Raw genomic sequence first — 24136 nt, forward strand, 5'->3', positions numbered from 1 at the left:
ATGTCCAGTGGTTACTTACTAGTTCTGGCCAACCTTCATGTCAAGTTTCAAGACTCTAGGTCCAAGCATACCAAAGTTATAACAACTTTAACATTTTTATATTGAAGGTCACAGTGACCTTCACCTTCAAATGAATGACCTTGAAATGACCAGTGGTCATCTGTTAATCCTGGCCAACCTTCATGTCAAGTTTGAAGACTCTAGGTCCAAGCATACCAAAGTTATACCATGAAATAAGAACTTTAACATTTTTACATTCAAGGTCACAGTGACCTTGACCTTCAAATGAATGACCTTGAAATGTCCAGTGGTTACTTACTAGTTCTGGCCAACCTTCATGTCAAGTTTCAAGACTCTAGGTCCAAGCATACCAAAGTTATAACAACTTTAACATTTTTACATTCAAGGTCACAGTGACCTTGACCTTCAAATGAATGACCTTGAAATGTCCAGTGGTTACTTACTAGTTCTGGCCAACCTTCATGTCAAGTTTCAAGACTCTAGGTCCAAGCATACCAAAGTTATAACAACTTTAACATTTTTATATTGAAGGTCACAGTGACCTTCACCTTCAAATGAATGACCTTGAAATGACCAGTGGTCATCTGTTAATCCTGGCCAACCTTCATGTCAAGTTTGAAGACTCTAGGTCCAAGCATACCAAAGTTATACCATGAAATAAGAACTTTAACATTTTTACATTCAAGGTCACAGTGACCTTGACCTTCAAATGAATGACCTTGAAATGACCAGTGGTTACTAACTAGTTATGGCCAACCTTCATGTCAAGTTTCAAGACTCTAGGTCCAAGCATACCAAAGTTATAAGAACTTTAACATTTTTTATATTGAAGGTCACAGTGACCTTGACCTTCAAATGAATGACCTTGAAATGACCAGTGGTCATCTGTTAATCCTGGCCAACCTTCATGTCAAGTTTGAAGACTCTAGGTCCAAGCATACCAAAGTTATACCATGAAATAAGAACTTTAACATTTGCGAGCACGCCGCCACCCCGCCCGCCCCCCCCGCCCGCCCGACAACATCAATCTATAAGCCGAGATTTTTTCGAAAAAAATCCGGCTAATAAAATGATATTCTTTATACACCAATTGGCAAATACTATCCATGTACTTTTGCAAGACAGATATTTACCAGTTTAGGCTAAAGCCTAGCGACCATGGGAGGTCATGGGTTCAGTCACCCCTGTTGGACCGTTCTTTATATCACCCCAAAGACACCAAGCACTGGTTCTAGACCAAAAAAGTGTAAATTTGCTCCAAATAATTAAAATACCAAATCAGCTTTGAAAAAAATGAATTCAGTTCACAATACTTACATGATTTTTTTTTTAAATTTGGTTAGGGGTTCCATAAAGGGACAAATATTGGCCTCTAAGTTTAAGCCTTGAGCATCGTACAAAGATTAAGCAAATCATATAAAATGTATTTAATACAGAGAATGAAACACTTACCTATGTATGCAATATGCAGTTAAAGTTTCTCCAGTCTTCAAAAGTCGTTCTTATCTCGCAAAATTGGCGTGGAACGATATGACAATAATGCCATTTACGAAAATTCATATATTAAAAAAAAGAATGTATGCATTATATTAAAACAAGCAAAATAACACTGCACACTTAGACAAATATTAGGAGTCTTGGCTTGTTTATGGAAAGTCCTTAATTAAAATCATTAATAATAATAAAGTGTTTGTCATGCTTTTCATAGATAAGTTGTAAAATACGTGAATTAGTAATACAATGTTTACAATGAGCACTAATCATTATCATTAATGGTACAGTAGTAACAAGTAGTAGTTTGCTTACAGAGGTCCAAAATTCAAATCCCAGTTGAGGCAATGTACAATATTTTTCATTTATTTGTATTCTTGCTATTTTAGGTTCAACCTTTATTATATATATTTATTATTTCAGAGTCTATACTAATAGTACATATTTGTTAGTTAAAGCATTTAATAAAATAAACTAGACTTATTTTTTGTTTAAGTTATTCAAGATTCAATGTATGCATTAATCATATTATTATTCTCTATCCTTGTCAAATTAACCCCATCTTACCTCAGTCTCTGGCATGTGTAGCCACTGTTTTGGGTCTTCTTCACCTGCCAGGAACGCTATCAGGTCAAGGGCTGTAAGCCTGGTCTGTCGCCGTGACGATACAAACACTAGAACTGGCTTAGTTGGCGAATGAGTCTTGATAGCTTAAAATATATAAAAATATAAATGACGACCTAATAACACGCCAAAATTCTCTACTTTTCTTTAAGAAGTTCTTTTGACATTTTGGTTACATGGCAAGCCCTGGGCCTGCATTCACCAGCCAATTCTTAGACTTAAGTCTTTAATCCTTTACCTCTTAGAAACGTATTTTGATGCATAATTAGTCCCTTAGAAAGTTAAATTTAATTACGGACCTTTCTTACTAGATTTAAGCTTTAAAGCTTCATATCCAACCCTTAGATACAGATGAGCAGCAAACAGCGTAAAACCTGAACAGTTACTCGCAAGCTGTTCTGGTTTAATGCTGGTTGCAAGCCATTTTCACTTTGATTCTTATAGGGGAAAGGGTTAAATAAAGAAAATTCTTGAAACTGTTTAGCTTTAGGAGTCAATATGACACAAAATTAAAAAGTTTTAACAAGACAATTCTTCATTTAGAACAAAATATCAATGATATTAGCCAAATTTAAAGCATGCATATATTCAACACTGAACAAATTTTCTTGGTTTTTAGTACTTTCTTCATTCTTTAAACTTTAGAAAACGTTGGGGAAAACTGGCCAAGGACAAAAGCATTCCTTGCGTAATTGAAATTAAAAAAATAATGAAGTCAAACCCCTAACTTCAAAACTACATGAGTTATGTACCTTGGAAAGTCGGCTTGTTCATGGTTGCCATCCTTGGACAGTAGTGTTGCCCTGGAAACCCACTGATGTGCACATCCAGGGGAACCGGGCGAACAGACGGACGGAAGTTGTACAGACCAACCTGATAAAAGTAATTTAGGCATTGTTTGTGGGTACCTTTTGTAATGCAAAATGTGTATGAAGCTGGGAGTTGTAAATGTTTACCATGGAGCATGAGTTTTAGGTAAATCATAATTCATATTTTGTAGGTAAAATCTTACTGCATAATTTGTGTGTAAAATCAAATGCCTAAATTGTGTAAAAAAACTTCATGCATAATTTGTGCTTACAGTAGGCATGTAAGGAAAGTAGACTGAGATTGAAACAAACGGAATGCATTATTTATAGGCAAAGATGCATAATTTTCAAACAAAGTTGGCAGGCACGAGTCCATAATAATGTGGGCATGATTTAAGACATCATCTGTGACAATACCCTGCATATTTTATAGGTAATGTGTATGCATGTATGATTTGAAGATCAAACTGAATGGATGATGCGTAGGTATAAATCTAAACACATAAAGTTTACTTGGACAGGTATGGTTTTTAGCATAGGTGCAACGCACCTATGCTTAAGGTATAATTAAGCTACATTTCGAAAACCCACATCTATCGGTTGACCATTATGAAGCCTTACCTGATCAAAAATCAGACGTAATATCTATTTAATTTAGTATATGGTAATTCTTGCAATTTTTTTTTTGGAAACGTTTTTCTAACGTTTTCTTCCAAGAATATTGCTGACATCATTTTTAGTGAATTTTTCTAAGACCGTTTTACGTGAAAAAACCTTCTAAGAAACTAAAACAAATTTCGTTCGTAAAACAATTCTGTTCTTGTTGATAGTGACCTCACACCTAATTTCTATTTCCTTTGTTTACTGTTCTGTGAGAGGTCAAATGTTTACATAACTGAATTCATAAGGCCCTGCCTTTCTATGGATTTGATGAAGTAGAGTTTGAAAGTAATAGAGATGTGTTCATTGAAGTTAAAATGATTTACTTTGAGCCAGAAATTAACGTTACGAGTAGAGCCAACGGTTTAAATGTGGCATTGGATTTAATGGATTCGCGCGAATTCTGGACAAGTGTTGTGTCTGTAAAATATTAAATGGAAAGCTGTAAATGTATCAAGTCGGAAAAGAAAACGGATGGTTGCATAATGTTATGCGTGAAGTAATGTAATTCTACGTATTTATTTTCATAGTTATGTCATTTTGTAACCATTCACATTCGTCACTTTTTGGAATTCCCGTTTCTAAAAATAGAACATTTTGGTAGCAACAACAAGGGGGGCGACTCGGGATGTCAGCAATCGTTAAGGTTACAATATACTAAATAATCGAGTCATGAAGGGCTGTACTCTCTAAACAAATCATCATATTTTCCTCGAAGGCGTGTTATACACTTTAGACTGTTGTTCTGGTTATATCGTTTGGAGATATTGATAGGGTAAGCATAGGTGTTCACTACTAAATCCCTGAAATAGGATAAAGTTGGAGATTAAAGTAAAAAAATGGCACTGCAAAAGGTTACAATCCACTAGAAAACGGCCGAAAAAAAGGCGCAAAAACAGTCGATTTTGATTTGAGTCGAATTCTTTTTTGGTTTGAACATGACATATCTTTTTTATTGCTTAAATTGATTCAGCTAAGAATGCCCGTCAAGAAAAGGTATGGTTATGGGGGTCTCTATGTGCAAAATGTTGTATTTATTTTCGCTCAAAGTTGTCCCTTTTACATCGAAACATATAAGGAAACTATTTAGTATATTTTGACCTAAACATTTACTTCAGCAGCAACTTCCCTGTATCTTGCAACTATGCTTTCAGCGCCATCGGCGCTCTCGTTAGACTAAATGGGTACAAGATGAAAACTTTATCTGTATGTATGGCTCTGTCGGTTCAGGTACTACTTTAAAATGCCCCAAGTACTCTTTATTCTACAGTACAGCTCACGCAAAACCAACAAAATCCGCGGCTACGCCGCGGACACACTCTTTTGTTTTCGAAATTACTCGGCATCCACAACGAGTATTCCCTCGGCATCATGCCGAGGCACTCCGCGATAATTCGCGGAGTTACGCCGCGTCTGTTTCTGCCTCGGCATATATCCGCGGCATCACGCCGCGTCTTTACACGCGGCGATTTGCCGAAAAAAATACATATGTTTACATCTGCGTGATTGTGTAAACCTTTGGTCAGCTTCTCTGCATACGGAACTTGATACATAATGATTTTGTAGGTCATTATAACCATATCAATGAACCTTACACAGTTTAATCCCGAACATGATCTCGGAAACAAGATTTGCTTTAAACATCGAAAATAACATATTGAGTATCATAAGATTTGCGAAAATCCATATGAGAACCAAACAACTATACATATAGAAAATAAATATAAATACTGTTGACAATTTTAATAAAAACTTATATTCGTATATATTTAAAAATGATAACTTTCACTTCGTCCCGATTTTCAGAAATGGCCATGTACATGTTGCATCTAAATATAAATTTAATAAACGAAATTATCGGGCAATATATAGAAACATTAAACTCGGCATAAATGTGACTACCAAAATAATGTTGCGACGCAAAACAGTATCATTATTGTGACAATTAAATACACGTGTTAATCTGCTGTTCTCTTAGAAATTGCGCGAAAATAAAGATGACTTGTGTAATATCACGTTATCTGCCTGAAAAGCGTGAGCATTTTCATTGTAATCTCAATAAATCCGTGCAAATAACAAGTTATACAAGCGTATGCGAATGCAAAAGGAAATGCAGTGAGAACCCCGCCTTAAAATATCGAATTTTATACTGAAACATTAGGCGGTTAATCATTTGATTTGTCGGCATTTTTTTATACTTAAACATTAGGCGGTTAATCTTTTGATTTGTCGGCATTTTGTTTCATTTCGGACGCCAGGCAGTTTTCAGATCATAATCTCAGTGCTTTATTACCCGAACTCGTTAGTTTCTGGACACGTGTGCTACTGAAAATAACCACCGGTTATGGCCCAAACAAGCACAAAGTGTCTAGTCTCCCGTGTGTTTTATCCCTAAATGTTAGATAAGCACGTGCACTATTAACTATTGTGTTGGTCAGTACAAAAGGCCTTCTTAAAACCGCCGACTGCGTCTTTGTTTTATTGCGTAATCAAGCACCGATAAACCAATATCCCGTGTATTACAAAAACACACACTTTAGATAAGCACGTGTCGTCTGTCAAACCATAATTTATCAGTAAACATATCGAAGTAATTCTCGTATATGATCTCGGAAACGGGACTTGCTTTAAACATTTACCATTACGATATTTTTTTTTCATAAGATTTGCTTAAAAAAACAAATGAGACCCAATCAAACATACACAGACAAAACAAAATATAAATAATTATGACAAATTGAATGGGAAAAAAAACGTTGGTTTATTTTCGAAAAATCGCTTTTCCTTTCTCCCAATTTTCAGAAAATGACTTATACATGTTGCATAAAATCTAAATATAGATGACGCTGTTTATTGGTCGTTGTAAAAGAATATTAACTTTACACGGCACTTTGTGTGCAATCAGATACAATACAGTAATTGTTGCAATATTGAACGAACTAAAATATGAAATCGATACAGCGTTTTTGACTTTTATTTTATTCAGGAAATGTTGTCTGCGCTTCGTAGTTTTGTGTACCAATAAATTCACCCACGCCTATTTTCGCGCGCTTTTTGTTTTAGACAAACACTGGACACGAAAATATCATGGGCTTATACATGTTTTTATTTGTGTTACCCTTTTCCCGATTGGACACCTATTTCATCAAATCTTTAATTAGAAACATATGCCGAAATTCCTTTGATATTTTAGAAAAATGTTGGATGTCTGTGTTAATGAGTTTTCTTGAGCACTTTTCTCGTCAGTATTAATCAGAATTTGCATTTGAAAATGGAATATACGGGATTAGCGGGAAATGGATAGAGACGGAGAAATCGCATGTTTGTGGTAATTGAGAATGACAGTCATAAACGCATGTATCGGGGAAACGATAGACTCGGGATTATACGCATCTATCAGGGAAAGGGTTAAGAAACAGTTAATAAAGATAATTTGGACATTTGGATAATTTGGACAGATGATGCAAAACCTTGTATTATGTAGTGAATTGTTTCGCAACGTAGTAACGCTCCATGTAATAAATTTCATTATGCGAAACTCCATTTCTATCCGAGGTACATGTACATTGTAAATTATAATTAATACGATTGTCCGCCGAATGACTCGACATCATCAACAAATTCCTCGGCATCATGCCGAGGCGTGTCGCGGAGACGAGATGCGGAGTGCCTCGGCGGACAGACGCGGCTACTCGGCGACCAGATAGTCGATTCCGAGTCGACTCCGCGAACACAAGATGGCGTCTGACTCCGCGGATCGCGGAATATGTTTGTTTTGCGTGAGCTGTACTGTACTACAAAATACCTCAGGTACGGAAAATATACCAAAAAGAACTCCAGAATATGGGCCGGTGCATTTAACCCTCTATGCAGTGCCATGGGTACATTGTAGTATAATAAAGATTACCCAGGGTACTTGTGAGTATTACCTGAGCAGACAACTAATTAAGTGTATCTATACTCTATATTAACACATCAATGTCTGATCCGTGTGGTTAAATCCACAACCATAATCTGTCATCAAGTTAAATATTAAATTTTACATTATGCAAACATACAATCTTAAATTGGGCATCCAAAATTGGTACCCTGTACCTGAACAATCCCAAGCCAGTCTGCGAGATCTCGTGCATTAGCCAGCGCAGTGGACAGACCAACAACACGCACCTTTCTCTCGGTGTGAGACGAGATGAAGTTGGTCCTAGATACTATCACCTCAAGAACTGGGCCTCTATCGTTGCCTGAAATTCAGAGGCGGTTATCTGGGGATAACACATCTTTAGTTTCAATTTAAATGGTTGTGCAATGTAAAAATAATTTGATAAACAAACCTACGTTGACAAACTGACCGACAAACCTTCAATCCTACCACAAATTGACACAAATTAACCTCTTAACATGAGGTGAATAATTTACAAGCTCCTTAACTATTCCAGTGCCGGAACCGAATTTTGAAGGCCTTTGCAAACAGTTTGGATCCAGATGAGATTCCACAGAACATGGCGTCTCATCTGGATCCAAACTGTTTGCTATTCTGATAGTATTCTTTGAAAAAAATCAAAGAAAATGCTGATTTTAGAAATTCAGCAGACAACATTTTTGCAGACGACAAATTTCCCAGCATGCAAAGGTTTAACTGGTATGTACCCAGCAGATGTATCTCATCAATGACAATCAAGGACACGGCCTTGACATAGCTGCGGGTCTGCCAACTACGGGACACACCGTCCCACTTCTCTGGTGTAGTCACGATCAGGTCTGCCTTCGCTATGGCCCGCATGTCCGGAGTGACGTCCCCTGTCAGCTCCACCACCCTAAAAAACATTCTTACATTATAATTGAGCCTGGCTCTGGGAAAACGGGGTAAAAGGTCTGTTATTATATTATTTTTTTGTGTTAAGTCAAAAAAAGTGTATTACTGCACCAATAAAATAGTTTATTTCCCACCAGTTCTGGGCATATTTTGTCTTACTGTACACTGAGTTCTACATTGAAGTAAGTTTATAATCTTTGTTGCAAATTTTACAGCGCTAATAATTTCAGTTTGTCACAATGTCAATTTGTCAATTTGCTTCTTTGTCAGAATTCTTTTTTGCTTCATATTCATGTCTGATATACATGTATCATCACTGCAGTATAAAACAAGAAATGGTACTGATCAGCGAGAGTAACCAAGTATTATATTTAGCCTCTAAAGGTTAATGGACTGAAGCCTTCAGCTTTGGACCAATCACATTTTTGGGCTGACTGGCAGGTTGCTAGAATCAGAGGAGGCCCTAGAAGTTCTATTCTATTTGAGCTAGGCTTGGAAGAAACAGGGCTAAATTCACTTTTGGAATTTATGGAATTTTTTAGTTTACCCTTTCCCTCTCAGAAGCGAAAATTGGCTATGTGCAAACAGCATAAAACCAGAACAGCCTGCGAGTAACTCACAGTCTGTTCAGGTTTTATGCTGTTTGCTGCTCATCAGTATTGAAGGGCTGGAAATGAAGCCTTTAAAACTTGAATCTTGTAAGAAAGGTCTTTAATAAAATTTTACTTTCTAAGGGACTACAAATGTGTCAAAATAGGTATCTTAGTGGGGAAGGGTTAAGAGAAAGCTCTTTTAAACAAAAGTGCACATGCTAAGCTAGGACGACATTTTAAGCACATGCATAAAGCCAGGTGTACCAAGAGCATGCCTTATTTTTTATATGATGCTAAGTAAGAGGGAATGGTGATCTCTATAGCAACACTCTGATCTCTAGAGATCTCTAGCTAGATCCCTTAGTCAGAGACCATTTTGGTTTCTGTTTTATGTGCATTGTGATAAAAATACCTTGGAGGTATTGCATTTTGATGAAAACATACACCATGAATATAATTTCAAAACAGTGGGAAATAAACATTCACAAAATAAATGTATTCAATGTTTTCCATTCATTTGATTTATCTGTGAAATAAAGTTGGTAAATTACTGTGAAAATATGACCACTTTGAGAGCGCAAAATCCTTTTTTCATCAGTAAGTCATGCACAAATACTACAATTTCACAAATTAAAACATAAAACAAAACTTGATTGGTTTTCGTCAAGTATTACATTTGGATTTTTTATTTATCATGGAAAACATAAGGGACTCATTTTTCCTTGTTATATTTGATGCGCCTGAATTTTGATAACAAAGTCAGATGGATAATACAAACAAAACATTACAGAATTGCTACTGAATTTGAGAAATACTGATGACACTTATACTATTGTACTCATATGTTCAATTCAAGTGCATATGGGAATATTATGAAAACTGTGTAATTTGAACAAGGGGGAATTAAAAATGTTGTCAGAGTTAACCCTGCACCGCAACTTTTTATTTTACAATCAGTCTTATATGAACATTTCAATACATAGTCATATATGGTGAAAACAATTTAACCCTTTCAGTGCTGGAGCTGAATTTTGAAGGCCTTCGCAAACAGTTTGGATCCAGATGAGACCAAACTGTTTGCTATTCTGATAGTATTCGTTGAAAAAAAATCGGAGAAAATGCTAATTTTAGAAATTCAGCAGACAACATTTTAGCAGACGACAAATTTCCCAGCATGAAAAGGGTTAATAGGGATGACTGGAGAACTGTTCACTCAGAATTGTTACAATGGATTTGTAAGTTGGGAACAAATTTATTTTCTATGATCACAAGGGAATACATGTCCAACCCCTACTACTGGTCACCCTTCATTGTTGGTCACCTTGTGTAGGCGGCCGGTCTGTGCCGCGACCATCGATAAACACTATATAATGCACCCCTCATTAGCGGTCACCCCGTTTCTCCTGCCAGCAATTTTGCATCCCAAATGTTAAATTTCCCCCATATGAGTGGTTACGCGGGAGTAAGTCGGTCATGTACATTTGCAAAATTACACCAATGTAACGGCAAAAAAATCGACACGTACTTCCAGTCTGCGGTTTAGGCTCTGTAGTACTTAAGCATGACATGTGATTAACATTTTGACAGCCAGTTTGCAAATTGAAATTAATTAGTGGCAGATTATCAGGTTATCGGGTTTCAATCAAACCTTTATGATAATTATCAGCTAATTAAAAGTTTCTGCTCAGCGATTTGTTGCGACAATTAAGGTGTTTAACTATGATTTTAATTTTTTTCTTTCAAATTTTATTAACACATTTTATGAGCAAGAAAAATAATCATTAATATAGCGGGAAAGATCTTGCCAACATACTATTGTAAATCAACAAGTGCCCCCAAAATAAATTGTGTAACCCTAGTACAGTAGGGTATAATATTGTGGGAAAAAACAATAACATTCAAATAAAAAATGACTTCCTTGTTTTTCATTTACTTTTTCATATTTATTGCATTTAAATGCTGTTTACATACCTAAAACAAGAGGGCCAAGATGGCCCTAGTTTGCTCACCTGAGAGGAGTCGGTTCATTCAATCTTTACCAAACGTCAAACTCAGACAAACATCCTGGTCAAGTTTCATCATTATTGAACCAAAACTCTGGCATATGGAGTGTTTTTTGTTTTTGTAAGATTTGACCTGGTGACCTATATTTTGAGTTGACCCCCCCTTACAAAACATCAAACTTTGCTTACAAAAATAAATATTATGACCAAGATTCATAAAATCTGAAACAAAATTGTGACCTCTAGAGTGTTTACAAGGATTTTGTATAATATAATGAAAATTTGGACAATCTAAGGGAAATAATTATGGCATTAATTATGTGATATATTAAAAACCAATCTTTGTACCAAGTTTCATGATGATTGGGCAAAAAATGTGATTTCTAGAGTGTTCACAAGCTTTTTTTACTACATAAATATAAGAAAACTGCCCCCCCCCCCCCCAGCAGCCATGTTATTCAACTGACCGGAACCATTTTCGAACTCAACTCTCATATCAAGGAAACAAATATTCTAATACCGAATTTCATGAAAATTGGGCCAAAAATGTGACTTCTAGAGTGTTCACATGTTTTCACTATATACATAAAGAGATAAATGCCCCGCCCGCTGGCGGCCATGTTTTTTCACCGATCTGGACCATTTTCGAACTCATCTGAGATATCAATAAAACCAATGTTTTGACCAACTTTCATGATGATTGGGCAAAAATTGTGACTTCTAGAGTGTTTACAAGGTTTTTCTATATATATAGCCAAATAAGGAAAACTGCCTCCCCCCCCCGGCAGCCATGTTATTCAACGGACTGGAACCATTTTCGAACTCAACTCTCATATCAAAGAAACAAATGTTCTGACCAAATTTCATGAAAATTGGGCCAAAAATGTGACTTCTTGAGTGTTCACATGTTTTCACTATATACATATAGAGAAAAATGCCCCGCCCGCTGGCGGGCATGTTTTTTCACCGATCTGGACCATTTTCGAACTCGTCCGAGATATCAATAAAACCAATGTTTTGACCAACTTTCATGATGATTGGACAAAAATTGTGACTTCTAGAGTGTTTACAAGGTTTCTTTATAGCCAAATAAGGAAAACTGCCCCCCCGCCCCCGCCAGCCATGTTATTCAACTGACCGGAACCATTTTCAAACTCAATTCTCATATCAAGGAAACAAATGTTCTGACCAAATTTCGTGAAAATTGGGCCAAAAATGTGACTTCTAGAGTGTTCACATGTTTTCACTATATACATATAGAGATAAATGCCCCGCCCACTGGCGGCCATATTTTTTTACCGATCTGGACCATTTTCAAACTCGTCCGAGATATCAATAAAACCAATGTTTTGACCAACTTTCATGATGATTGGGCAAAAATTGTGACTTCTAGAGTGTTTACAAGGTTTCTCTATAGCCAAATAAGGAAAACTGCCCCGCCCACTGGCAGCCATGTTTTTCAACGGACTGGAACCAATTTTAACCTCGACCAACATATCATTAAGGCAAACATTTTGACAAAGTTACATGAAGATTGGGCATGAAATGTGACTTCTACAGTGTTTACAAGGTTTTTCTTTTTATTACCTAGTGACCTAGTTTTTGACCCAGCATGACCCAGTTTCAAACTTGATCGAGATATCATTGAAACAAATCTTCTGACGAAGTTTCATGAAGATCGGACATGAAATGTGGCCTCTGGAGTGTTCACAAGGCAAAATGTTGACGACGCAAGACGGACGACGCACGACGGACAAAAGGCGATCACAAAAGCTCACCATGAGCACGTTGTGCTCAGGTGAGCAACAAATGATAATGAGAATGATTCTTTTTCATTGACTTGATTCTGATGATGATCAGAAAGATGAATAGAAACTGTGTTTGAATGAAAATGATGTTTTATAGCTGATCTTAGAAAGGAAGAAATAAAAATTATTTTAAGTCTATACATTGTTTAGTACATGTACACTTATTTACCATTTTGTTTATACAAAAATTGAACAGTTGGCCATGCACTCATCAACTCTAGACTCCCTATGACCCAACCCCCTCTTAAGAGGCCACCCCGCGTAAGCAGCCAATTTGGCCGTTTCCCTTGACTGGCTGTTTAAGAGCATGGGGTCGGACTGTATTTATTTAATGCTTTTCAAACTGTCCATTAATATTTAATATTTATTAATATTTTATAAGAGTTTAACAGAACAATTTTGCTGGAAAAATGACGTTAAGACAACAAAAGAAGGTCCTTAAGGCTTTGATAATTACACAGTATACGTTTTCAATAATTGCAATGATTTTTTTACTGATTGAAACTGTGATTTATCTTTTTTCAATGAATAATGGATGGATAGTGGATGAGTGCAATTAGAATAGGAAATTCGCTTTTTTATCCCCATATTGTCTATCAATTACAGAGACAGAAATCCATGGAAATCTTCTTATTGGTTACAACCAAACCAATGACAAAAATTAGTCTGAAACACCAATATAACATTGTAGGACAATCAACTATAAACTGATGCTGTATTTGAAAGCCCGATGGGATTACAAGTTCTTTACAAATGTGTTTTTTTCAATTCACTTAAGAGAGAAACTTGGACCAGAAAAAAGGCTTCAGTAATTATTTAACCTTGCAAAGGAATTTCACCCTTTGCAGATGTTTGAAAGTATGAATACATTTATGTGTCAATAGTTTTAGTTTGCTCCTATGCATGATTGTATTTAAACAGAAGATCCCCATTCTGTGAACACCAGGATTAATGAATGTGCATAAAGAAATGGCTAATAAGCGAAAATACTTTCAACTTTTATGTATTTTTTTCTTTCGACAAAGACTGGATTTTCATACAAAAGAGACTTTTTGAAAATGAAAAATTGTATAAATAGGAAATTGACATCTTTTAGAGCACATTCTGATGATGTCAAATATACGACGTTTAACTTTTTCTTGCATACTATGTAACTTTTTTGTATTTTTGCATAAAAAATAAAATGTTTTGCTTTCACTAAATCATTAAATTTGTGTTACAATTGAGGATAAGGCTAGGAAAAGGTTCAAATTTTCTATAAAAACTCATGAAATAAAATAAGAACAAACACCAAAATCAACAAATATCCTCTACTTATTGTGTGATGTGTCTACAAAATATCCAGACAGAAGTCATGTGACCTGTCACAATATGCCATCTACCATTCTCAAGAGATACAATGATGCCGTTAGAAATAATAATGCCACCATTAGGCACACTGCATTATTGTATTCCATATTTGTTGAGAGAATTCACGAAGGGGGATATGTTGCAGATGCAGTGATGAATCTGATTTTATAAGTTATTTAATATGGAAGATTATGCTCCCTGTAAGATAAAAATGTGAAATTCTATGCTCAAGTAATTGATTTTGTTGTATTAAGTAATTATGACCTTAAGTTAATTCCCAGATTTCTAATAATCCGTATTTTTATTTTATTATATTTACCAGTTAACCATTTCATAGATATTATTATTCTTAAATCTTTTTCAACCTTTTTAATCAAGAGTAACTTATTGTCAAAGAGACATTTTATTTCAATACCTTTACTAAACATTCAAATTATAAGAATCTGTAAGATTTGATCACAAATTCTCACATCAACAAACAATCACACATTTTAACATCATTTATCTGTCTCCAAAGGAACCTCCTAGAGTGCTTCTATATCTCATGTTGCATTTTATTTGATTATAATTGTAAATGGAACTCTTCACTGCTTTTTGCTGATATTGTTGGTTTTCACGCAAATTATGCTTGTAAACATTATTGTTTATTCCCAAACATTATTAAAGCATTTTATTTTCTACTTCAGGGAAATAAATTAAAGAAATAGTTCATGTTCAAGAAGTGCCCTCATATATGGCTTTTTATTTAAATACATATATCAATAGATTATGTATGTGATACAAACTGTTAACAATTTCACAGATTGTTAGGATGATTAAGAGCCTGTTTTAATAAGTTAATTTATTTCTAATATATATAGGATCTTGCATGAGCAGTCGTTTTGTATTGAATTTATTAAACAAGTCATCTGAATAAAAAAAAACAAGATGTGTTTGTGAAACACAATGTCCCCCTATATGATGTTTGACCTTGAAGGATGACCTTGACCTTGTGAAGGATGACCTTGATCTTTCACCACTCAAAATGTGCAGCTCCATGAGATACACAAGCATGCCAAATAGCAAGTTGCTATCTTCAATATTGCAAAAGTATTCATAAAATAAGTGATTTGGGCCACATATATTTGACCTCTGACCTTGAAGGATGACCTTGACCTTGACCTTTCACCACTCAAAATGTGCAGCTCCATGAGATGCACATGCATGCCAAATATCAAGTTGCTATGTTCAATATTGCAAAAGTATTAATAAAATAAGCGATTTGGGCCACATATATTTGACCTCTGACCTTGAAGGATGACCTTGACCTTTCACCTCTCAAAATGTGCAGCTCCATGAGATACACATGCATTCCAAATATCAAGTTGCTATCTTCAATATTGCAAAAGTATTTATAAAATGAGCGATTTTGGCCACATATATTTGACCTCTGACCTTGAAGGATGACCTTGACCTTGAACTTCCACAACTCAAAATGTGCAGCTTCATGAGATACACATGCATGCCAAATATGAAGTTGCTATCTTCAATATAACAAAAGTTATTGCAAAATGTTAAAGTTTGCGCAAACAGACCAACAGACCAACAGACAGACCAACAGACAGGGCAAAAACAATATGTCCCCCACTACTATAGTGGGGGACATAAAAAGAGGCTTGCCAAGTTTTTATCTTTATTTAGATGACAATTTAAATAATTTCAATACAAAATAACCACGAATCTTAGATTCTATTTATAACATGACCAACAATTTTTTTATCATCTTATGCTATTTTCACCGTTTATTCACATTGTAAAAGAGTTTAACTGAAGAAATTTGCTGAAATAATGACGTCATTTCGTCAAAAATGACGTCATTTCATAGTTATATAACTAGTGTAATAACACCCCTGTAATAAACAAAGCATTACGTTATTTCACTCCTGGAGCGTAGGTCATGTTATAAGTAAGTGTACAATGAGAATGCCAATTTATTCTTTTTATGTTTAACAGGACCTTTTCTAGAATGTCTATGATCAAAATAAACTCTCTGGTCAAGCAAGCTGGAATACTAGTAATACATGTACCACATGGGAGCAAGAAAATTTCACAAGTCTGTCTTTACAGAACAGAAAATCTCACAAGCCTGTCTATACAGTACTAAAATTCTTACAAGGGTGTCTTTACACAACAGAAAACTGTCAAGCCTGTCTATACAGAACAGAAAATCTCAAAAGCCTGTCTTTACAAAACAGAAAATCTCACAAGCCTGTCTTTACAGAACAGAAAATCTCACAAGCCTGTCTATACAGAACAGAAAATCTCACAAGCCTGTTTATACAGAACAGAAAATCTCACAAGCCTGTCTATACAGAACAGAAAATCTCACAAGCCTGTCTATACAGAACAGAAAATCTCACAAGCCTGTCTATACAGAACAGAACATCTCACACGCCTGTCTAAACAGAACAGAAAATCTCACAAGGCTGTCTACACTGAACAGAAAATCTCACAAGCCTGTCTATACAGAACAGAAAATCTCACAAGGCTGTCTACACTGAACAGAAAAACTCACAAGCCTGTCTATACAGAACAGAAAATCTCACAAGTCTGTCTATACAGAACAGAAAATCTCACAAGCCTGTCTATACAGAACAGAAAATCTCACAAGCCTGTCTATACAGAACAGAACATCTCACAAGCCTGTCTATACAGAACAGAGAATCCAACAAGCCTGTCTATACAGTACAGAAAATCTCACAAGCCTGTCTATACAGAACAGAAAATCTCACAAGCCTGTCTATACAGAACAGAAAATCTCACAAGCCCTTCTATACAGAACAGAGAATCCAAGAAGCCTGTCTATACATAACAGAAAACCTCACCCGGCTGTCTACAAGGACAAGAAAATCTCACAAGCCTGACTATAGAGAACAGCAATATATAACAAGAGCTGTTTGCAAAACATGCATGCCCCCCATATGGACTGTCAGTTGTAGTGGCAGCCATTGTGTGAATACGTTTTTTGTCACTGTGACCTTGACCTTTGACCTAATGACCTGAAAATCAATAGGGGTCATCTGCCAGTCATGATCAATGTACCTATGAAGTTTCATGATCCTAGGCGTATGCATTCTTTAGTTATCATCCTGAAACCATTTTACTATTTCAAGTCACTGTGACCTTGACCTTTGACCTAGTGACCTGAAAATCAATAGGGGTCATCTGCCAGTCATGATCAATGTTCCTATGAAGTTTCATGATCCTAGGCGTAAGCATTCTTGAGTTATCATCCGGAAACCATTTTACTGTTTCGTGTCAGTGACCTTGACCTTTGACCTGGTGACCTGAAAATCAATAGGGGTCATCTGCCAGTCATGATCAATGTTCCTATGAAGTTTCATGATCCTAGGCGTAAGCATTCTTGAGTTATCATCCGGAAACCATTTTACTGTTTCGTGTCAGTGACCTTGACCTTTGACCTAGTGACCTGAAAATCAATAGGGGTCATCTGCCAGTCATGATCAATGTACCTATGAAGTTTCATGATCTTAGGCGTAAGCATTCGTGAGTTATCATCCAGAAACCATTTAACTGTTTCGAGTCATTGTGATCTTGACCTTTGACCTAGTGACCTGAAAATCAATAGGGGTCATCTGCCAGTCATGATCAATGTACCTATGAAGTTTCATGATCCTAGGCCTAAGCTTTCTTGAGTTATCATCCGGAAACGGTGGACGGACTGACGGACCGACGGACATGTGCAAAACAATATACCCCCTCTTCTTCGAAGGGGGGCATAAGAAGTGGGCTACACTATGTTCCATTGCATGATTACAGGTGCTTTTTCAAGATCTGATATTAAGACTCATATCTTCACTGCAAAGGATGACAATACACTTACTTTTTCCCAAGCTTTTGCTCGATTCTTACTTTCCAGTCCTCCATTCTTTCTCGCACAAGAGCTTTCAGGGGGGCAATGTACACAGCCTGCAAAGTGAGAACACAAACACATAAACATAAATAGCTCTGTAATTTATTTCAACTGGCCTATCAAATGAGCTTATCTTAATTTTACTCCAATCTGCTTTAGGTATGAAAAGTGAACAGACAAGTAAGAGCTTGATGTTCATACAAAAACATGGCAAATAAGGCACTCATGTCCACTAATAGACGGCAAACAAGGAAACCATGTCAACTAAACAAGAGCTGTCAGAGAACAGCGCGCTCGACTATTCGAGTGCTTGACATTATAACATAAGCCATCATGGGGAAATTGTTCATATTCAATAATTTATTAGAGGATCTTTCAAAAATTAAAAAAGGAAAAAAAAAAATGTTTTTTTTTGGGGGGTGGGGGTGAGAGGGGGTATGATGTGGGGTGTGGTCATTTATTAGACGATCTTTCAAAAATAAAAAAAAGAGAAAAATAATAATTTGGGGGGAGTGGGCGGGGGGAGGGGGGTATAATGTGGGGTGGGGTAATTTATTAGATGATGTTTTAAAAAAAAAAATTGGGGGGGGGGGGTAGGGGGGGGGTTGGGGGTGAGAGGGGGGTATAATGTGGGGTGGGGTAATTTATTTGATGAGGTTTATGGGGGGGGGAAGGTTTGGGGGGGGGTAGGGAATTTGGGTAGGGGCGTGGGGTATTGTTTGGGTAGAATCCATTGCGGTATTCAGGTAAGTGTTGTTTTGTCAAAGTAATAATAAAATGTGATCATAAATAAAGAAGTTATGGCAATTTAAGCAAAATGTTTAATTATCTAAGTGTAAAAGGGGCCATAATTATGTAAAAATGCTTGATACAGTGGTCTGCTCTTGTTTATAGGTTGGGGTCATGTTGGTAAACAAGTATGCAAAATATAAAAGCAATATGTCAAAGGATATAGGAAATATTTGGGGTAGTACGCAAACTTTAACATAGATTTATCAATAATATGCATATTCTAAGTATAAAAGGGGCAATAATTATGACAAAATGCTTGACAGAGTTGTCTGCTCTTGTTTATAGGTTGGGGTGATGTTGGTAAACAAGTATGCAAATTATGAAAGCAATATGTCAAGGGACAATGAAAATAAATGGGGTAGTACGCAAACTTTAACATTTGCTGCATATTCTAAGTGGAAAAGGGGCCATAATTATGACAAAATGCTTGATAGAGTTGTCTGCTCTTGTTTATAGGTTGGGGTGATGTTGGTAAACAAGTATGCAAAATATGAAAGCAATATGTCAAGGGACAATGAAAATAATTGGGGTAGTACAAAACTTTAACATTTGCACGCTAACGGCACAGAACGGCACGGCACGGAACGCCGACGTGAGTAGGATAGCTCAATTATATATATTTCATATATAATATTCGAGCTAAAAAATGCTTGATAGAGTTGTCAGCTCTTGTTTATAGGTTGGGGTCATGTTGGTAAACAAGTATGCAAAATATAAAAGCAATATGTCAAAGGATATAGGAAATATTTGGGGTAGTACGCAAACTATAACATAGATATATCAATAATATGCATATTCTAAGTATAAAAGGGGCAATAATTCTGTCAAAATACTTGATACAGTTGTCTGCTCTTGTTTATAGGTTAGGGTCATGATGGTAAACAAGTATGCAAAATATGAAAGCAATACGTAAAGGGACATTGAAAATATTTGGGTAGTACGCAAACTTTAACATTTGCTGCATATTCTTAGTGAAAAAGGGGCCATAATTATGACAAAATTCTTGATAGAGTTGTCTGCTTTTGTTTATAGGTTGGGGTCATGTTGGTAAACAAGTATGCAAAATATGAAAGCAATATGTCAAGGGACAATGAAAATAATTGGGGTAGTATGAAAACTTTAACATTTGCACGCTAACGCAGATGCAGACGCCGACGTGAGTAGGATAGCTCCACTATATATATTTCATATATAATAGTTGAGCTAAAAACCACAAATAGCCAATGGTGTCCATTCAAACAAGGCAAAACTAGGTCAATTTGGTGGTGACTGAAAACAAACAGCTTTAAACTAGAAACCCACCTTGTCTTTTGGTCGTTCTCTGAACAGTCTGAAGATGGCCAGTTCAGCAGCGATGGTCTTACCAGAGCCAGTGGGGGCTCCCAGCAGCACGTTGTGGTCTGAGTGGTATAGCACATGGAACAGCTGGGTCTGTAAGAGGGCAAAGGTCAAGGTTTATATGTGGCATAGGTCAAGATTAATGCAAGTATAGGAGATAAAACTTAATTTCAGAGGTTACGGTCAAGGTTAATTTAAGAGGCTAAGTAGAAGTTTAATATGAGTGGAAAAGATCAAGATGATTATTAGAAGCAAAGACAAGATTAATATTTGTGGAAAAGGTCAAGGTTTATATATGTGGCATTTGTAAAGATTAATGCAAGTATAGAAGGTAAGGGTTAATTTCAGAGGCTAAGGTCAACATTAATTTAAGAGGCTGAATAGAAGTTTTAAATGAGTGGAAAAGGTCAAGGTTATTAAAAGAAGCAAAGGCCAATGTTAATATCTGTGGAAAAGGTCAAGGGTGACATAAGTGACAATGGTCAAGGTTAAAAGAAGCGGCAAAGGTCACATCACATTAACATAATATGGAAAAGTTCAAGGTCGATATAAGTGGCAATGGTCAAGGTTCATGGAAGTGGCAAAGGTCACATTTACATAATATGGCAAAGTTTAAAGTTAATTGTAGTGACAGCATTAATAAAATTGGTCCAGATAAACATTTCAACATACCAGTATATGAACATCAATATATACTGACTTCAGAAAAGGTGGAAGTTAACCTAAAAGAGGTATTTCTAATCAAATAAATAAATGCAACATTCGAAAAATCAATGTATTCTATCATAATAACTATCATGTTTAATAGAGCAAATACCACAAATAAGACTTCCAAATGTTTTAAAACTTTAATTGGTAACAACTGATAATGTCAACTGCACAATCTGTTTAAAAAAAATCTAAATGTGTGTCCTCCTATCAGTACTTTACATGACAACATACACACACACACATTTTAAAGTTGTGCAAATGCTTATATAAATGTTCAAAGATTTTGTTCAAAGGTCATTTTAAGAGTATACAAGGTCATAGTAACTACATCAAAAGTGAATCCTACTCATTTAACTCATTAGCAAATTGAAATTAAAATATAAAGATAAAATTTTTGATTCAAAGTCAATTGGCCCATTAACAGTATTTTTTTATCGATTCTGAAAATACCTTGCTCAAGAGCATCTTAAAACCAGAAATACATGATCAACCAGATTAACAAAGCATTGTCTGAACATAATTCATCTATACTGGTACCTGAATGGGGTTGAAGTGTGTGAACTTGTAGAGGGTCTCTAACATTGGATCTATGAGGGCAGTTACAGGCAGTGGCTGCAGATCCAGAAGTTCTTAAAAAAAGACAAAACAAACAAACTGCGAGGCAAACAAAACACATCAACACATATACTTGAGCTTTGATCATGGAAAACTGATTTAAATGCGTGTGCAGAAAGTGTTGACCCAAATCAGCTAGTGAAGTCTACACAGGCTTATTTGGGTCAACACTTTCTTTTTAAATGGATTTTTGTTTAAAGCAAGTCTCTTCTTAGTGAAATTCTAGTTTAGGCATCTACAGAAAGTGCCATCCCTGATAACACAACCAATGCTTTTAATTCAAATGTTTTATTTAGATAACAAGAGATGTGCTTGTCAGAAACACAATGCCCCCTACTGCGCCACTTTGATTTTGTAAATTTTTTTTTATCATATCCCTTTAAATTGTTTTACTTCCCTTGTAAAAATGGTCTGTACCTGCCAAATGATAAATAGAAAACTCCCTTTAAAGCTTGTTACTTCCCTTGGATTTGTTTTTTTGACCTTTGACCTTGAAGGATGACCTTGACCTTTCACCACTCAAAATGTGCAGCTCCATGAGATACACATGCATGCCAAATATTAAGTTGCTATCTTCAATATTGCAAAAGTTATGGCCAATGTTAAAGTTTTCGGACAGACGGACGGATAGACAGTTCAAATGCTATATGCCACCCTACTGGGGGCATAAAAAGTTCATGTTTAATCCATGTGTCAATAATTTTTTCTGATTGTTAAACTCCTGCACCTCAACATGTGTGACATTGAACTTCTAATTACAGTACAGTTGAGTGGCTAAAACTGTATCCTTGACCCACTCACACCTCTGAGAGGTTTCTTCCCACTAAGCCAGTATGATGTGCTGAAATATAAGACTGGCATCTCAACATTTGTGACTTTGACCTAGTGGCTCAATTTTCAATTTGTGTGGGGCAATGTGGTGTGTTCAGGTGACCTAAAATTAATACCTGTTTGAAGGAAAATGCCTCTCAGGAAGGAAACAATGCTAGAAGGAGATTGCAAACAATGACCCACATCTCCACTGCCTTTAACTACTTATTACCATACCTATGAGCACAATGGACAAAAGACTATCCCATGACCTTGTTTTTACATTAATGTGCACAGGGAAAGTCATCAAGCAGGATGCGATGCCTGAAGGAGATTGCATACTTTGACTCACATCTCCACTGGTGTTACCTATTTGTTACGATACCTATGAGCATGATTGACAAAAGACTAACCCATGACCTTGACCTTGTTTTTACCTGAATATGGGTAATGGCATCAGACAGGATGAGTTGCTCGAGAGAAAAAGGCACACATGGGTTCACATCTCCACTGCTGTTACCTGCTTGTTATCATACATATGAGCACAATGGACAATGGAACACTCCATGACCTTGACCTTGATCTTGACCTACCTGTGTGTGGTGGATGCCTCTCTGGCAGTATGAGATGCTGGAAGGAGATTGCACACATGGACTCACATCCCAGCCAGCGGTCAGATATGGCCTTCACGTAGTACTGGGAAGGCAGGGGCTCAAATATTGGAATGGTGAACACCAGAACCTGGTTGGGCTCCTTGCTAAACATCTGCAAAGTACAGAGAACATGGTTAAAAGTACAGAGAAAATGGTGAAAATGTTCCTGAAATAGCATTGATTGGGTCGGGACTCCAATTAAAAAAAATCTTTAGATTGCAGACTGAACAATAAAAAAATATCATATCTATGCATTAGTTTTTAAATACATGTTGGTAATTGGTAATGTATTAGTAAAAACATGTCACATTGAAGTCAAGTTTAAATGCATCAGCACATTTGCTAATTACATTGAATTATGTGGGTGTTCTTATATGTTTTAATGAAGAAAGAAACAAGAGATGTGTTTGTCAGAAACACAATGCGCTGCTTGTTTTTTTACCTTAAACCTGGAAGGATGACCTTGACCTTTCACCACTCAAAATGTGCAGCTCCATGAGATACACATGCATGCCAAATATCAAGTTGCTATGTTCAATAGTTCAAAAGCTATTGGCCCAGGAAACGGACTCGAGAGCGTTTATATAAGCCTAAGGCTTTCGACGCAATCGAGCTAAAATAAATAGGTTTAAACTAAAAGCTATTGCAAAACATTACTGTAAGGTTAAAGTTTTGGGACAGAATGACAGACAGACAGACAGGCCAAAAACAATATGCCCCCGATCATTCGATCTGGGGGCATAAAAAGTTATGAAAATTTATGTTTTTTATTTTTTGACCTTTGACCTTGAAGGTTGACCTTGACCTATCACCACTCCAAATGTGCAGCTCCACAAGAAGTAAGTAAGAGATTGAATGGAGAAATGAAAAACATATTTTTTTAAATTTTTGACCTTCGACCTTGAAGGATGACCTTGACCTTTCACCACTCAAAATGTGCAGCTCAACGAGATACACATGCATGCCAAATATGAAGTTGCTGTGTACAATATCAAACAAGAGGGCCTGAAAGGCCCAAAGTCGCTCACCTGAGATAACGAGATATTTTTGGGATGAATCTTCTGACCAAGTTTCATGAAGATCAGACTATAAATGTGGCCTCTAGATTGTTAACAAGATTTTACTATAGCCA

The 24136-nt window shown here is 36.2% G+C and overlaps 1 protein-coding gene across 1 annotated transcript in view; it reads right to left on the reverse strand.

Annotated features, from left to right (window-relative positions):
* The window catches only part of LOC127853552 (activating signal cointegrator 1 complex subunit 3-like), a 215834-nt gene that overhangs the window by 153409 nt on the left and 38289 nt on the right, over window positions 1-24136 (reverse strand). Inside the window, 8 exon segments of the mRNA XM_052388131.1 lie at window positions 2080-2222; window positions 2889-3009; window positions 7701-7846; window positions 8253-8419; window positions 18056-18141; window positions 20180-20308; window positions 21464-21555; window positions 22945-23116. Coding sequence (XP_052244091.1) covers window positions 2080-2222; window positions 2889-3009; window positions 7701-7846; window positions 8253-8419; window positions 18056-18141; window positions 20180-20308; window positions 21464-21555; window positions 22945-23116 — 1056 coding nt within the window.

This window comes from Dreissena polymorpha, chromosome 12 (assembly GCF_020536995.1).
Source record: "Dreissena polymorpha isolate Duluth1 chromosome 12, UMN_Dpol_1.0, whole genome shotgun sequence".
In the NCBI taxonomy this organism is placed as follows: Eukaryota; Metazoa; Mollusca; class Bivalvia; order Myida; family Dreissenidae; genus Dreissena; species Dreissena polymorpha.